The following is a 13,122-nucleotide window of genomic DNA, read 5'->3' on the forward strand; positions in this document are numbered from 1 at the left end:
TGTGTGCTCCTGCCCTGAACAGCTTACCAGGCAGCTGCAGGAGTGATAACAGACATAGCCCAAGGAAAGCAGGAGAAAAAACACGTCAGCATGATAGAAGTTGATCTTAGTACAGGATCCTCCTAAACATGGTGTCCAGTGTACTGGGAGCTTTGTGTCAGAGATTGCCAAGATGTACAAAACAGGTGAGCGTTATAAAGGGTAAACCAGGTTCCTTCCACACAAACCATTATGAAGGTGGAACAAAGAACATTTACCAGCTAGAAAAGTGGTGGAGGCTTCTGCCAGAAGCTAACACTGAAGCAGCAATGAATTAAAAGAATTTAATTCTGAATTGGACAAATTCAAACAACATAAATACTACAGAATTCTCACTAGTTCATACTCTGAAAATGAAGCTGTGCTTCAAAGCAGGAGGACTGACTGACAGTGAATCTCAGCTATGTACTTAATTTTACACAATGTGCAGTGCTTTCATCATCTCATACAGACTGTGGCTGTGGATAGCACAAACGCATCAGTCCATTTTTAAAACACCAGAAGGAAAGTTTATATAATCCAGTGAATGAATAAAAAGAGTCTGTTTAACAGTTCTTTGGAGGGTAGACTTAACACCTAGGAAGTTGACTACGTTAAGGTACATTTGGTGTAAGATGCTCGCAACAGCAAAAACTGAACAATGCATGCGGCCCCTTTCAGTGTCTCTCTCCACCTACCAAAAAGCAAACTTATTGTAATAAGTTTGTTACAGCTAGAGTATCATAGCAAGCCTGTTTGTTAGTACTTCATAGAATAACACAGCTATGTCTTTGAGGAATTAATTTTCTGGTGAGTTAAAGCCCCAAAGAGGGAACGCGTTCCGACTACACTTCTCTGCAGGTAATCCATTCAATCCTATTTAACTAAGAACTGGAATACAAGTAATATTAAAGGAGATTCCTGATGGGGAAAGGAAAAAATTCCACATCAAAAACATGCTGCAAATTCGTAACAGGTAAGATACCACTGTTTGAGCTTATAACCAGTGAATGCATACTTTGGGTTTTGGCGTAAGGTTTCTTCTTGCAAATGAAGGAACTTACCCTTTTTTCCTAATCCAAAAATTAAGATAAACTTCACAGAAATTTTGGTCCCAACACAAACTATTTTCAAAACTACAAACAATCTGATCTTTGCCTTTCTATCATACAGATCCTTCCATCATCAGACTCCCCCTGGAAGTGGGATACTCAAGAATTGCATCTACACTCCAAACAGCAGCAAATTATCAATTTGGAAAGTGAGGTACCATAGCCTTTAAGACTGCATGCAGTCATTCTCCTACCCAAAAGGGCCCCTCAAGTTTCTAATGTTGAAGCTAAAATGAAACATGATCATTCTGTGCTCTCCCTTATGATTTCTATCCCAAGGGGGAGAGGGGATCTTATGTAGCTGACAATTTAGATGCTATGACAATTAATCTTAAACAAAGAGTAATATCACCAATAATTCAACACTGGCAAAGCTGCAACAGATTTTACCCTGAAATATGTGCAATTCTACAAATTCAAATTCTGAAATAACTACTTATTTTAAGTTTTCATTCAATTCACAGCATACCTCTTCTGATTCATTTGTCATTGCCTGGGATTCTTCCAGCTCCTCATCAGCGGCATATTCTTCATGTTCTTCCATTGCTTGCTCATTATATGATTGCATGTAATCTTCATCCTAGGGCAATAACATACAAAGGTGAAAACACATAGGCCAATTTTACAGAAGCACAAATCTGTTAAGAGACAGGGTCTGTATGCACTGTTACTGTTTGCAGGAGTGAAAGAAAAGTTCTGTTTCTATCGGAATTGTCAATTTTAAGCGATACATCATAGAAAGTATATCCCGGTTTGGGTGAGAACAGAACTCATTCTGTTCAGTGATTTCACTTTCCAGCTCAGTGACGGCACTTCCTGAAGTTAACAGTGTATTTTCACAGACAGTGTCTGCTTTGAGAAGCGACAGCACCTGATGTTTACAGTCAATACGAAGGATTGGGATGCAGACGGGCTCTTGGCTAAAGTTGCTCCTGTGAAGACCAAAGTCACTGCTAAATCCTGTGTACCACACTGGGGATGCAATAAGTTAGAGGCTGCACCTGCGAGAAGCAGCAGACATCTCAGGTGACCCTGAACTGACCAACAAGGTGTTCCATCCCATATAAGTCACACTCAGTATAAAGCTGAGGGAGGGATCACATGGGTCAAGCTCTTTTCTTCGATGGTCAGCATCAGGAGGACTCTTGTCTGTTCTGCCTTTGATCCCAATCTGTGCATTTCTGAATCCAGTTCCAGAATCCAGCTCCTGAATTCAGTTCCCATTTGCCACCGAGTCCAGTCTGGGACTTCCCCAGCACCTGCCCCAAGCATCAGAGGTGACGGTGATGTGATTGCCATCAGGAGGGTTAGGTTCGGTGTTGGTATTGTATATTTTTACATATAATTTTATTATTTTCATTAAAGCAGTTTTCTTTTCCAATCCACAAGTCTCTCTCCCTTATTCTCTTTCTCTTTCCCCTCGTTCAAAACTGGTTTTGTATACATCTCATTTTATTGCTATTATTTTCATTAAACCAGTTTTAGTTTTCTTTTAAAATCCGTAAGTCTCTCTCCCTTATTCCCTTTCTCTTCCCCTTTGGGAAGAGAGAGGGTTAAATTAATAGAGAGCGTATGTCATTCATCTAGTGGCTCACCCAGCCCTAACCCTTGACAAGGTATCATTAGGGCTTCTCAACAGGCAATAATTTGATGAAGAACATAACCAAAATGGTTTTCATTCAGATCCCAGCAATGGCATCCTAAAGATCCCATCAACTGTTTGCCCCATCTGCTTCAGTACTTCTACATCCTTTGATTACAAATTCATGAAGCAAACTCTGCAGTACTTTCTTACCAAAGGAAACATGCATCTACAGCACATACATTAATACCATATTCCAGCCCATCGAACCCATAAAATTCTTAAAGCATTCTGCAAGTGCTTATATATGAAAGGGTTCAATCCTGAACAATTATGAACATAAAACAAGAGCAAAACCTTTACATTTACTTGTATTTTAGAACACCTCACTGATCACATACAGTTTTAATTAAGATTAAATCATTTCACTAGCAATTAAATCCAGTGCATGTTCTCTAATATACACTGCTTAAATTATGCTGAATTATGCAGGTGACATTTTCTGAACTAACCTCAATCTCTTTATTCAGGTTTAGACAGTTCTCAGTTACAAAAAGGATGAAGGAGCAGGACATCAATCACTTTGGGATATTAGCACCTTAAAGATGTCTTTAGCAGGTCAATAATCTTTTCACCTTCGAAGGACTTTATCAGATCTTGTCTAAAGCCCGGATAAAAGCTTTTGCATTAAGTACTTCTAACAATTGGCAGTGTATCTCCACCACACAAAGCTGTTTTCTTCCTTAAGGATACAATCCTCAAGGTCATGATTCTCAACTGCCTTCCAGCATGACAAAGGAGCATTACCTACCGCCAAACAAGCTGTCAACACAAACTTTGTCACAGCCTAGATAAAGAAACTGGCAGACAGTGATAATAGGTCTAATTTCCCCTCCTCCCTAGGGAGGTAAACAGATTTCAAATCAGTCTAAAACCCTATGCACGTGAAGCAATGTTATCTTTAAAGATACAATAGAAAGAAACTCACTGGAAATTCATCCAGGGGTTCATTGATTTCAAGGTCTAGCACTTCATCATCTTCTCCAGGCTCTTCCCCATATTCTATTTGGTCTTCTGTCAGTTCAGGATCATTGCCTTCATAGTGCTCTTCCTCTGCGTACTCTGAAGCGTACACTTCGGGTGCTTCAGATTTATCATAAACAATTTCATCTTCTCCTTGGTCATACTCAGACTCATGTTCTATTGATGGATCGTTGATGGACTCAGAGAGGTCGTACGGTCTAAGCATGCCAGATGTAGCACTGAGGCTAACTGTGACACCTTGAGAACTATGGTATAGGAGGGGAAAAATTCAGAGGTTGAAGCGTAACAGTCAACTACTTACAAAGTTTTAGCAAAACAAAGCCAACACGTACAAATCCTCCAAGTTGGTGGACAAAATTATACCTCACACACTATCTGACTCCATGCCATATTGTCATAACACATATTGCACTGCAGCTTATCACCAGCTGCAGGCTATTTGACCAGGGGAATCAAACCAACCAGATGGTTTAGCAGGTCAAACTGGCGTAAAGTCCTGCTTGGTAACCAAAGCAGACTGGATTTAATTTTAATTCCAATTTTAATTCCAAAACTAACAACAAAAAAAGCATAAAATTACTACAACTGCATCTGTTTTCCCAGTCTTTCTGAAAACACTAGTAAATTATTTTTATTAAATATATTAACAGTGGTCCTTCTTGATCATCTTGAATGCACGCTTACATTTTTACAAAAGATTTAATGTTATACCTATAACACTGTAAAATATGTAGTGAAGAACTGACATTTAAATGCTTAAGACTTATTCTAACTTAGTAACAGCACTGGCACATACACTGAAAAAAATCAATACAAAAACTGGCAAGTCTATAATCTGGAGGAAAAGCAAAATTCTGAACTTACTGTTTACAATAGCTAGTTCTACCAATACATAAAAGAGCAACTAACCAACTGCAGACTGATTAGGAAAGCAGGGCAGGGAGGATCTTCTTGATGTGAGGGTCCCGTGTACAAGGAAAATAAAGATGATTTTTTAAAAATTCATTTATTACTTTACTATTATTCACTATTTTAAGTTGGGAGGGAACAAGATCCTGGCTGCTTTGAGCTATTTGCATTTCTAAGATGGCAAAGATTCAACACAATGATAATCCCTCAATGTCTTCATTTTTATCCTCCCAACTACAGAGGCATAAATGAGTCTGAATGGCAACAGAGGGTGAGGGGAAAGGAGTGAGGCAAGGCTCTCATTCTCTGGCAGCAAAACTGCTAAAAATGCAAGACTCGTCTACAGAAACCTGCTTCCACTGAGCAGTATTATCACACTTCAGATACTTTCTCATCACTCATGCAGTCACACAGCCCTCCTCTTGCTACCCAGGAGGAAATTCAGAGAAGAAACTGCAAGGACTGTAACTGGGTTTCCCCATTTTGAAGGGAACAGTCCAACCCTCACTCCTGCAGGGAAGAAAACAGCAGCCAATAGAGAGACCAAACCCTGTGTCAGTCCAACACATGGACAGGGCTCCTTATCCTAATTCCAGCCAAGGACAGAAAAGAGATCTCAGAGTAACGCACACATATCTATATAAAAAACCCACACATATATTCAAACCCCTTCAGATAACATGCTTGCATCGCACATAATAAGTAGAGGAAAAGCTGACACAACACACAGGCCATTAAATTCAGCAATGGTACTGCATCACTTCTGCAGCACGAGCACCTTCCTTACCACTGCATCCCTGCTGACAAGTAAAAGTGTCAAGACACTCATTTTGACTTGTCATACCCATAATTCAGTTGTGGAGCTGTATCACCAACAGAGGATTCACAGGGCAGGATCCTCAATAAAATCCCATGCAAGTACCTGCTCAAGCTGGTAAACTCAGTCCAAAATTTTCTGTTGTGTAACTGCACACAAGTATTTAAGGCACAAATCAAGCCTTACGAACTATGAAGCTTCCCTTCTCAGGGTCTTAGAAGGTAAGATGTTTTAAAAAGCAAGATGGCAGAAAAGGACTTTACAGGAAGGAAGTCTACAACAATACCAAGAAGGCATGGAACAAGAGCTCTAAGTATTTACAACTAATTCTAAATGCACAGGACATGACACAGTTTCTTCTTTAGAAGTTTTTTTTATAGATTTGAGTTAAATTTATTTGATTCAAATAAAAACAATTTTACTGAAATGGTAGCAATGCTAGTGAACACATAATACATACATCATTAAGTAGCTGGCTAGGTAAAAAGCAAAACTATTTTAAGTATATATCAGTAACTTCAGTTTAGCATTTCTAGTTGTCAGCAGTAGTAGTCATTAATAACCGAGTTATCTAAAACATAAAATTTAAAAAGAGATACCGAAATTCTTGTTCCTCTTCATTGTCACTTTGCAGAAGATCATCATTCAGCTCTTCGTCTGACAAGTCTGACTGATTCTAGGTTTTAGAAAAAGTCAACCATGAACATAAAAACAGGATATAAAGTTTTAACTAACTACTGAAACTTCTGAACACTAAGTATGTTTTATGAAGAAAAAAAATCTCAAATTATCCTCAATAAAATTACCAAATTCAGTGCGAAAAATTATGCTACACAAGACAATAAACTGAAAAACATGTGTTTGACAGTCTTATGGAAATTTTAGAACTCCAACTCGCCAAGCTATCAACATTTTTCACTTACATATTCCCAAATACAGCCAGAGGTGACAACTCACTTAAGAAATACCAGGAAGAAAGAAAGGTTGGCTTTAGCACACTGCCTTATGACCTTGACCCACTAGGCGAATCAAGAAAACCCACTAAGTTACTGCAGTTTCTACAGAATAGAGATACTTAGGAGACTGGGGGAAAGTATACAATGATACGAAGAAAACTGAAAAACCGTAACTGTTTTCTAAGTGCAGAAAATATCATGCCTTTTCTGAACTCCTCCTAATTTGTCTATCATGCTTTCAGTTGTTTCATTTATCTTTCTTCTTTTAAATAATTACCCACTAGGAAGAGATAACTGCAGTTTTGCTCAGCAACATTATTTCCATCCCCTAAAGTAATAGGGGCAAAAAGATTATACAAGGGTAGATTTATCTAAAAGTACTGGAATGAGATTAAGTAGAAGACAGTTTAGGCTAAACAGCTCAGGGAAAACTTCCTGAGAAATTTATTATTACTCCACCAGATGAGTCCATACCCACAGATACTACTCAAGAGCCCTGAAAGACAGCAAATGGAAAACAAGAATCAAAAAAGCACAAGAACACACAATATATTGGAGAAATCTAGTATTGGTTAGTATTCACGCAGATAAAAAAGCAGCTTTATTGCTCACATTTCAACTACAAAGATGTAGGTAATGTTAATTGATTATGATTTTGATAACTGTTACAGATTGCAGATACCCATCTGCAATTCCTATCCACTTAGAATTTAATTTTATTTTTTAAACCAACAACACAAAGGAACTTCCTATCTTTAACAGGGATTACTTACAGACTAATTTCAAGAAGCTGACTTCCAACATTCAGGGTGTGATTAAGTGCAATTAAAACTCAGCTTTTACTAGATCTGAGTTTTTAACAAACCTATAAATCTCTAATTAAACTTTAAAAACTATTTTGTACATGAATTCATATAGCAGATAAAGAGGTGACTAGCCAGTTCTGATTTCCCAAACAGAAGCCCTGTCATCTCCTGCAGATAACTGGCAAATTCAAACATATGTTTAGGTTTTTTCAGAGAGTTTAGGTTTGGAAATAGGTATGAGAGTGAGGATTCTACAGCAGACACAGGGGGCATTCACTTATGTTCTCCAATGTTAGCTGCTCCCATATTCTTCCCTCACTGTAGAAGGCGAAATTCTCTTTGCCATCAGACAAAGCAGTAATGCAGTGTGTGCTATGAATGGATCTTTAGTAGATGCCACTGATTATTTTTTCTATTTACTCTCTAGTAAATACTGCTGGTAGTTTCGTGAGTAACTTTTAACAGCCAGGAAACTGGCAGTTGTAGTGAATTCTCCAGAATGGTAATCAGCACTCAGGAGGCACAACAATTAAACACACAAACAAAAAAACCTCAGTTAAGTCAGTATGAGCTACAGAGAAACTAATTTTGAGAATCATCTCCTTTTGGAATCATATGTTGTAAGAAGAAATACCATCTCAGGAAAATAAATATTTTTTCTAAAAGTTGTACTTCAAAAAGCCACACTTGGAGGTACTCCACAAAAGGAAACAGAGCTCTGGGCACTCTGGCAACAGGGCAGATCTCAGGTACTTGCAGATGTCAGGCTTTGTAGAGGTGACTGTAAAATACATAAAAGGCCACACCAAACAACCGAAGCGGGTAAGTTGAACATCATCCACATTTTAATACCTGTAACAATTCACTTCAATGCACATCTCTTACCTTTTTGCCAGTTAGCAAATCCTCTCCAAGCAAGTCATCATCGAGTTCACTGGAAAACATGAGCAAATTTAAGAAGTTGAACCTTAGAAAACAGAAACAAACACTGTACAGGGCATATGCCTTAAAAAACTAAGTTGACAATTGCCCCGAATCTGCACAAAGCTTTCCTTTCAGCAAAGCATTCAGCAAGTTGAAAAAGGAAAAATTTTAAATTAAACAAATTCTCCCTTCTATAATAAAACACTTATTATTGACAAAAGCCCGTATTAGAACATGCCTATCCTAATACTGAACTGAGATGTGATTTGATATATATGCTGTAATCCATGAATGTGAACTTATCGCTACCTGCACGCTTTCAAAAAAAGACAAAACCAAGTATCTCTGCCTTAGATACTACATAACATTAAATATCCCAATAGAATGGGAATATGTGTAAGAGTTCCTTAGGACTATACCGGAAAATGGGGAAGCCAATCCCAAGACATAAATAAGTGCTAAAAGTTGTTTTTGCAGACAGATCTCTTTCAGAGCTGGTTACTGTACAGATAATGCAGGAGGGAGAATAAATATCTTACGGGCTAGAAGAGAACAGATGATATTCCAAATCAGCCCTAAACTGGACGTTATCACCAGTACACAGTATTTGTCCATAGTCACTGACCTCAAACAGTTCCAGGAATGACTGAACATTAACAAATAGCAATTGTTTTGTGCTCACTGCAACATTAAACAAAAATTGAGACATAAGACTTACAATATATTCTAAAGAGCAAACTGACTAAAAATTAAGCACTTTATTTCAGAGGCAGAAACTCTACGTAACATTAATGGTCACTGATCTCTTCAGCTGCTAGTAATTTGACAAATGCACCAAAAGGTTTGAAAATATTTCCCAGCCCTACGGCCCACTACTGACAGTTTAATAAAACTGCACTAGAGAAATTTAAAAAGACAGCAAAACCATGTGTTACAGCAGCATTCAAAGACAAAAAGCAAGTTCAAGTAGTAAGAAATCCAGAGTGAAAAGGAAAATGAAAGATTAATTATCTAAACATAGTTAAAGCTATTCAAAACATTACTAAAAAGCATCCTCCATGTGATTCTTAAAAAAAAAAGTTACAACACTTGGTCAAAAGAATTAATTACATATGTATTCTGGATTTTTAAAACCTTCGACTTACTGCTTGACAGTCAAAAAAATTAGCTATAGCATGTAAATGAAGCTCCTAACAGAAAAAGACATGTTTCACAGAACGCCCTCAAAACCTGTTAAAATATTTAATATCATTCAACATTTTCATTGATAAATTAAGGGAAGAAAAATCACCATTGATAACTTTTAAATAAAGTAACAGTGAGAAGTCTGCACAGTGTCCCAGTTTGAGCTGAAACTTCCTTAACACACAGTAAAGCAAAACTTATCTCAAGTTTCTCTTAAAATGGTCAAATCTGAAGTCACCTATCAGAAAGAGGGACCAGAATTACCAAATCTGACTATTAAAAAAATAAAACCAGATACTGAAGATCTGAGGTTAACTAAGGAAAAAGAGACAAAAAAAAAAAGCTGCAATCTGATACCACACAAAGCCACATAAACAGGAATAAAAGTACACATCTGTGATAGTTCCAAAGGCAACTCATCCTCACTATCAGCCAGACACAAAGGTCTTTCCAAAACCACAATTCTAGGAAATTAGGGTTAAGAATCTAAGAGTTCACTACTCTTAGAAGAGACAGACCCATTTTCTTTCCTTCCTCAACTCCCAATACTCAACATTCCCCTCACTGAATAAATTAGGCTCACCAAATGAGAAAATAATAATAGACAACAGAAAGTAGAAAATTTTCATCTTCTGCCAGTGGAGAGAAATGCATAATATCAGAAAAGGGTCAGAACAGGCAATTTCAGCAGAAGCCTGCTCCATCAACCTTGACATCTCACAGGCAAGCACCCGAACCAAGTGTTTTTCCCAAACCCAAGTTTTGGGCTAGAGACAAAAATGTATAAATTAACGGCCCATGATAAAGACGTCAGACTGGCCCTTTCTGGCCTCCAATTTCAAGAGCATGCCTCATTAAATATGAGCAGTAGCGAGAGCACAAGTGTTTCAGGAGAAGTGTTTTGTAAAAAAATGTAATGGGAAAAAATCTCCAAGAACAATGTTACATTTGTACTCTCAAATAACAGGAGCTTTCCAGCTCAGTTACCACCCTCCTGTCTTTAAAACGGGAAGAGATTGGGAAATTAAAAATTATTTAAATGTCTGGGGGATGGGACTCAGTTAAGGAGGAACACAGTAAAAGTTGATGTCTGATCAAGATATATGACTAACACCATAACCCCTTCACCCTTCCCCTCCAAAAAAGTGATTTAGGTTGCAAAGCAGAGCACGAAGGATTAAAACAAAAAGAAAACATGTCTACTGTGTTCATTCACCCTTTTTTCCATCTTCAAGAAGCTGTGTCCTACAGCAAATTAGGCCAGCAGTTAAAAAATTTAAGCAGTTACATTAGGCAACAACATATGCATGTACAGCAGTTGTAACTGCCCTGACAGCCACAGAACTTAACACTTCTGAATACAGCCTTGTGCTAAAAAGAAATTAGTAATAATAATTAAAAAGAAACCCACTACACATTTTCTGAAGTGATCAGCAAGATGAAACTATGGAATCTCCAGCATTGCACTTGAAACCACTTGCCTTATGATTTCAGTTAAGAATAAACAATACAATTTTTGATCATCTATTTTAAATTATATGCAACTATTAATAAACACATAAACAAAAGCTTTTTTCTGAAACTGAACACTTGTGTGCTTCAAAGTCTCAGCTTAGGTTATAGGGTATTTTCACTTTCTCAAGTCCTATAAAACTGGCTTTGCCACAGGGAGCTTACCATTGGCAGTAAGCTTACAGTTTCTGACAGAACAGCTTTTTGGCTCTTCCAAAGTGTCCGAAGTTGCAAGAGTAGGGCAGACAAAAACAAATGTGACCAGCCAGCACCTAAAAGCTCACCTACTCATACCATAAAGTCAACAAAGGCAAAAAGTTCAGAAAATATCTAATACAAAGCATTTTGTCTGCAATATTTGCTTCAATACTTCTGAACACCCAGATCTGGGGCTGGGAGGCACCACGGTACAGAGGTGCAGCCTGAGCAAGTTCTTTTAATTATACTCCAAACCCGATCACTTCCTTGGTGCAGTTCACCATCTGACCCATGAACAGCTGTGCTGGCATGACAGAGAGCAGACAGCCCTCACCAGCACACAGCAGAACACCCTGTACACTGAAGCTATTGTCCAAATTCCCTATTCACTCTTACCTCCTACAGCAATAAAAACTACCCACTTAACCTAGCAGAAAAGCACGGAAAAGGAAACTAATCCCTCTGGAATGACGATAAATGTAGAGTAGCTGATTCATTCCAAGAGTTCAGCTGACTGGAAAACTACTTTGGAATAAAATTTGTTTTTTACAATCACTTTATTAGAAAAGACAAAAAAAAATCTAATTGGAATGGTTTTTCCCCCTTTTACAGTGAAAACCACTGGCAAAGTCTGAACAAGTCTCTCTATTACGAAAAAGGAATAATAATAATAAAAAAAAATTACAAAGAAGTGAAAAGCTTTCTTCTGGAAAGAATAGACAAGTCTAGCCAGCAGCTCGATTCAGGTCTCTCCCAGCCAGTGTCTTGGCATAAGAGAACATGCTCTCATTCTCCCCCAAAATAACCAAATTCATACATACTTCTAAATCTTGACAACAGACATATTTTTCCAACAGAAGCCCATACCTAAGCTCCATTACTCTCCCCCAATGTAAAACTGAAGTAGGACTTTGAGGATAAGATTTCAAACATCTAATAAAAAAAAAATATGTTGGGCAAATTCAAGTACTAGCAAAACCTAACTATTTAAACCATTGAGATCTGCTAAATATTTATAAAGAAAACCAGCACATTAACTGCAAAGTTAATTAGACACCACAAATATTTTGTATTTATGCAATTTTAAATGGTATCTCTTCATAGTGCTCTCCATATTCCTCCAGGCAAGTATACATTTGGCACAATCTAGCATCAGCTGACACATGCACACCAACCAACATCTTCATTAGTATCTGAATGTGCCCTACTCTAAGTGTTAGACTGCAGAATGCCAGAATGGAACAACAGAGCAATGCAATCCAGCATACAGAAACTGAACATGAAAATATTCTACCTACCTGTCCCAGTCGTCATCTCCGGCTCTTCTCCTCCAAGACCTTTCAGCACCAGGTTTATCAAACTGATCAAAGTCATCATCTGTAAAGAAGGTGGCTACATTAAATAATTCTTACAGAAATTAAAGGTTTCTGAAGTAACCACTTAGGCAGGATTTTTTGGGGGGTGCTGTTTTTTAGAAGATGCCAAAATAGCTTTCTTTACTTTCCATTTTAACATGAGAAAAACAGATAAATGCCAACATGCTTCAATAATAAAAAAACCAACTGGTATTGTAGAATCATAGAATACCAGGCTGGAAGGGATCTCAAGGATCATCTGGTCCAACCCTTCTTGGGAAAACCAATACACCCTCAATTACCTCAACTGGGGCATTAAAAACACTGCAAGTCACTGAGGCAGGTTACACCGTGTACTAAGCATGCACACGCCTTCCAAGCTAAAACTGGTGCTCCATATATTTCTCTCCACAAGTACCCTCACTTTAGCCTATCAAATCACAAACTACTCTTGCATGGCTTAGTTCACAAAGGACAATTTTGCTACTTAAAAATACTGAAACTTGCATTTATCTGTGAAAGAAATGCAGAGCTCATCTGCCCTGTTCAGACATCCAGGTGTCTCATCATCTGTAAACCAGAAGCACACACCCTCACAAAAACTCAGCCCTCACTCTCCCACCCTGTGGCTACAGGGAGCCACACTCCTGTGTGGCTACAACCCAACAGAGAAGGTACACCTAGAACTTGTGCCTTTACACACA

The 13,122-nt window shown here is 38.0% G+C and overlaps 1 protein-coding gene across 1 annotated transcript; it reads right to left on the minus strand.

Moving 5' to 3' along the window:
- Window positions 1–1,599: 1,599 nt before the first annotated feature.
- On the minus strand, window positions 1,600–12,455 carry LOC104493522 (RNA-binding protein 33-like; the record flags this gene model as incomplete). Its single annotated transcript, XM_010136218.1, has 5 exons — window positions 1,600–1,710; window positions 3,701–4,001; window positions 6,082–6,158; window positions 8,130–8,178; window positions 12,362–12,455. Coding segments are annotated over 5 exons (632 nt in total), but the record flags the coding sequence as incomplete, so codon positions are not given.
- Window positions 12,456–13,122: the final 667 nt, after the last annotated feature.

The sequence above is a fragment of the Buceros rhinoceros genome, unplaced genomic scaffold, assembly GCF_000710305.1.
Source record: "Buceros rhinoceros silvestris isolate BGI_N320 unplaced genomic scaffold, ASM71030v1 scaffold1615, whole genome shotgun sequence".
Lineage (NCBI taxonomy): Eukaryota > Metazoa > Chordata > Aves > Bucerotiformes > Bucerotidae > Buceros > Buceros rhinoceros.